Source organism: Anopheles aquasalis, chromosome 2, assembly GCF_943734665.1.
Source record: "Anopheles aquasalis chromosome 2, idAnoAquaMG_Q_19, whole genome shotgun sequence".
Lineage (NCBI taxonomy): Eukaryota > Metazoa > Arthropoda > Insecta > Diptera > Culicidae > Anopheles > Anopheles aquasalis.
The window spans coordinates 43,510,001-43,515,000 of record NC_064877.1 but is presented as its reverse complement, the minus strand read 5'-3'; the positions used below and the strand labels follow the sequence as shown (position 1 = coordinate 43,515,000).

General features: G+C 43.3%; 1 protein-coding gene across 1 annotated transcript in view; it reads left to right on the top strand.

Moving 5' to 3' along the window:
• LOC126581014 (ubiquitin-conjugating enzyme E2-17 kDa) overlaps positions 1-4,635 on the top strand; it is a 6,797-nt gene extending 2,162 nt beyond the window's left edge. The window contains exons 2-3 of the mRNA XM_050244414.1: positions 1,480-1,765; positions 2,239-4,635. Coding sequence (XP_050100371.1) covers positions 1,480-1,765; positions 2,239-2,364 — 412 coding nt within the window. The 3' untranslated portion in view covers positions 2,365-4,635. The remainder of the gene's footprint in view (positions 1-1,479; positions 1,766-2,238) is intronic.
• The last annotated feature ends 365 nt before the right edge of the window (positions 4,636-5,000 follow it).

Below are 5,000 nucleotides of genomic sequence, written 5' to 3'. Positions count from 1 at the left end.
AACATTTTGCCGAGTGAGTGAGAAAGTTTATTTTTACAATCTCAATACGCCACCTCCGCCATACGCCTTCGCTCTGCCGATGGCGTTGCTGGTGGTGGTGGTGGTGGTGGTGATGTGAAGAAGAGCACCGCCGAGCTACTGGCCAGGCCAAGAAGATTCTTCAACGCGGTACAGAAAATCGCGAAAACGCGAGAGAGGGTTCCGAGTTTTCTCATCACGAATGAACGGCGCATCCATTCTAGCCAACAACGATTGGCAAACATTTTCTCACTCGTTACGGACACCAAGCATGGTCGTCGAACACAACACGACCTCGTTGGCCAGAATCGGCTAGGATTTACTCCTCCTCGCTCACTGTTCACTGCTTTGCATTGCATTGTATGGCCCCATGAGGTTACTCTTCTGCTCCTCGCTCAACTAACTGTTGTTTCGCTTACTTTGTTACAGGACGCGAGATGAAAACATTCGCATAACAAGCAGCTGATTAGCAAAACTGTACGCGCAAAAGCAAATATCTGTCGTCATCGTTACAAGCCCACATACACGCACGCACATACATGAAAAAGAGAGACAGAGAGAGAAGGGAAAGTGGGAGAGCAAAGACCGAGAACGTCCTCGAACGCCCTGTGTCAAGCCAAACAACGGCCATTAGTATACATCCCGAACGTAATTAACATCCGGCGCAGGGATATGTGTAAAGCAATTGCGTTCGAAATTAGCATAGCTTTTTATGGGAGCACACCGCAGAAGTAAAATGTGCGCTCAAATGGAAACTATTGAACATCTTCTGGCATATTGGCATTACCTACCTTTACTGTAGGTGCCGCAAATTCATTAGGGCAGCCTTAAACAACAACCCGAAACGTTGCGTAACAACGTTGTATTACGCGGAAAAAGATTCTGCGCGACGCGAATGAATATCCCCTGTAACGTGGCCTTGCCTTCATTAACAGGCCGTAAATTGTTGATAACCATGTCAGGGAGCGCTTCGGTGTCATTGTGTTTACATTTTAAATCAATCCTCACCATGAACGCTCCAGCCTCCATTTCAAGTTCAATCACTATCACTCGTATGCTCGTGTCTTGCCACGATGTTGTAAAATGTAATGCAATTCTTCTTCCCATACGCTGGCTGGCTCATCGTCACGTGACGGTGGTGATAATGGTTCTTGCGATGCTTCTGTTGCACCAATGTCTACTGTGACCGATGGTACACGGTCGATTGCACGAACTTGACCGGAAGCAAAATCACGCAAACATTGTTCTAGCGCACTGGAAGGTTGATCAATCGCGATCTAGTTTACTGTGCATTACATGATAAGAAGAGGGTTTCTTTTCCCTTCGATGATTCGATGTTAAAAGGAATAGTATGATCTGAGGCGCCTATTTTATTTTCAACTATCCATAGCGATGTACATGCCTTTATGCCGTTTTTTTAGTGTCTTCCTCTAACCATAAACATTCAATTTGGCTTTACAGACTCCAGGAGGATCCCCCGACCGGAGTTTCCGGTGCACCAACCGACAACAATATTATGATCTGGAATGCTGTGATTTTCGGTCCACACGACACACCCTTCGAAGATGGTACCTTTAAGCTGACGATAGAGTTCACCGAGGAGTACCCGAACAAGCCACCGACCGTGAGGTTCGTGTCAAAGATGTTCCATCCGAATGTGTATGCGGACGGAGGCATCTGTCTGGACATTCTACAGAACAGATGGAGCCCAACGTACGACGTCTCGGCTATTCTTACATCAATTCAGGTATGGACGATTTTGGAATCGATCTAGAAGATGTAGGTGCTTATTCTGTAACTTTCGATTACGATGGCCTCAGGCGTTCGATGATTCATGCGAATTTCGAAACGTTTCGAAAACAATAAGCAATTCAAAATGACAGTTTGAAGTAAAAAAACTGTTAATTAACTTGTTTTTTTCGGTATAAAAACGACTTAACCTTTGTAATAATAGTATACGATTAGCAGAAAGAAATTATTGATGCACAATCAGGACGCTATAACTGTTTTTCAGATGCTCGATGCTCGATGTAAACAGAACGCCAGCTGTCGACCACAAAAATGCACTCGACATGCAGGCGATCGTGAACACCAAATGAACACAAAATGAACCAAATGAATCGAACGCCTGAGGCCATCGTAATCGAAAGTTACAGAATAAGCACCGTAGATGCTGTTTTACTCTAATCATGCATCCCCTTTTTTGGCCGTTTCTTACAGTCATTACTTAGTGATCCAAATCCCAACTCGCCCGCTAACTCGATGGCAGCCCAGCTCTACAAGGAGAATCGCCGAGAGTACGAGAAACGAGTGAAAGCGTGTGTCGAGCAAAGCTTTATCGACTAGCCCCACTGTTACTTTTCGCTGTCACTGTCCCTGTTCACGCCCTCCACATCTGTAGCGTTGTCGCGTTCCTTGTGTACCCGAACGGCGGGGACACGCAAATGTCGGATGGAATGTCCGTTCGTCCTTAGTGTGGCGGAGTAGTGCATATGATCGACGGTAGCCAGCCTCGCTGCTGCTGTCGATTCGCCGCAGCAACGCAAACCAGCATTCTCACAATCCAACTGTTGACGTTTCGTCGTCGTCGTCGTCGAGGATCGCATCTGAAACACACGTCTAGCTCTAGCTAGCTGAATTATCGTTCACTTTTTATTGATGTGTCCCCACTGAATGGTTCATGCGATCGTATGAAGTTTCACTTCAGCGTCCAGCATCTACTTACAGCGATCCTTCGCTAATCGCTTCCATGCAATGATTGTATCCTCATGTCTCCGATATCCGTTGTTCACGACAAACAGCTAGATGTGGGAGGCGGTAGTATGATGGTGGTGGTAGTAATTCACACAAAGTTGCATCAAATTGTATCCCGTTTTCAAAATTGTTTCTTCTGGCGTGCGAATTAACGTTTAAATGTTCGCAAAACTACGGCAACAAACTGAGAGCGATACTGGTACTACTGTGGAAATAATTGTAATAGTTTTGCTGTGCGCAAATATCGCCGGAATGTATACGGAAGCGCAATCAATTTTCAATTTTCTCAGAGTCGAATAGAGCATCATGAAACAATCGATTCACTCGATACGCTCCCGTCATATTTTGAAATAGTACCAACCAACAGCAATGGAAGAGCCACTATCCGTGGCCGGTGCATAGGCACTTACTTCTTGGTGCCGACGAATGGAAGCAAGCGTAGTACTTTCGTTTGGCTGAGTGTTTGAGCTTTACATTGATCAAGGAAATATCAACTTATATGATTGTACTATTGAACCTTGCAATATTGTGCAGAAGGATGATGAGTGAAGGCAGATGCGATATTTAATGGAGAGTAAACTGTTTACGAAAAATGTCAGCTATAGGATAATCATCATTATTAAAATAATAATAATAATAAACAACAACAAAAAAAAACCAATATGTACACAATAACTCGGTTCGTAATAGTTTGTTGTCATCGCGCATATTGCATTGTGCACGCTCCACTCCATTGTCCATTTCGGTAGAAAGCATACCTTAGGAGTATAGTGGTGCAAACAGGGAAGGAAGGGAACTGAAAGTGACGATTGTATGTGGAAAGAGGTATTTTAAAGGGCCGTGCAGTTGAAGAGGTAAGGATTAGGCGGAGATACAAGCGTATAATCATGCTCGCACCCTCTTGTGTATCATTGATTGTGGTGTGGTGGACGGAAAACGATTTGTCTATTCGAATTTGTTCGAAGGGCGTCGAAACATTTGTTCGGCGAGGAAAAAAATAAGGTCACACTGAGACACCTTACACCATGAGCAACAATCAGCGGGGATTTCTAAATGTTCCCATTCAGAGCTGGTCATTATCAAGAATGAGTAAGAGAAAACCGGAAACACATTTATCGCACTATAATTATAATTAGAGCTTCATCAATGGAATCCGTAGTGTGAAAATTGCCCGCAGAAATATCGATTTCCAGACCCAATACTAGGAGGAATTCAAACAAATGATTCTATAATTACTTCGGTACACGACGATGTGATCATAGGCGAATGAATCCGTTTATGATTTATGAAAATAGGTGTATATTTCTGTTGAGTTTCTTCGCAACTATTCACCAGCGGATCTGACTTATTATTTAAACCTAACTACCTAGCCTTGCTTCAACCATGTGTTTAGCTTTCCTCGGTTGTTATCGGTTGTATTCTCTCCTAAGCAAAGCTTTCCGTTTTAGCAAATCGTGGGTGACATAAGCAAATGAATAATTGTGCAGAAGACGTCGGCGTTACTATAGCAGCAGACATGGGGCTGAAACATCTTCGATAAGAACGGGAAACTACTGACAACACTAGGTGGCTGGAAGAGGAGGATGGCGGAAGTTGCAGGTATAACTTAATCTACAGCGAAGACGCATAGGCGCACATCCCGCACACCACGTAATTACATGAAAATATTCGACCTGACACAGTTTAAAACAATGATAAGTAATTAATTTAAGAACCTGGAAACGGACATACGAACAAAAAGCGAGTAATTGTGGCAAAGCAATGGTAATAACTGCTTCAGATGAGAAACGAATCGAGAAAGCCAACCAGAAACTTAAAATTAAAATAATAAAAAAATGGAAAAATAAAATACATACAAAGCTACCTTCGAAGGGTCTTGTCTGTTCTTCTAAACGATATTCCGAACGGATACTTTGCTGCTTATCTCGGTATAGATCTCGGTGTACTGAAACACTTTGCACAAATAACATAATGAAATCTCTAGTAGCCGGTGGTCCATAAGTTTCCATTTAAGTAACCATGTTTCATGGCCAGTTGAGTTGTCTCAATTTGTTGTGTGAATCCCATTAATTTTGATTTATTCGGTCTTTCTTCTCGAGACAACACTTTCTGAACGGAACATTTTGGGGCGACGAGAAACGGCGGTTGTGTTTTGTTCGAAGCCAGCCCCGAGTTGAATTTCGAAATTTCGAACATCATTTAGCAGAATCAAAAACGCACCAACGGGT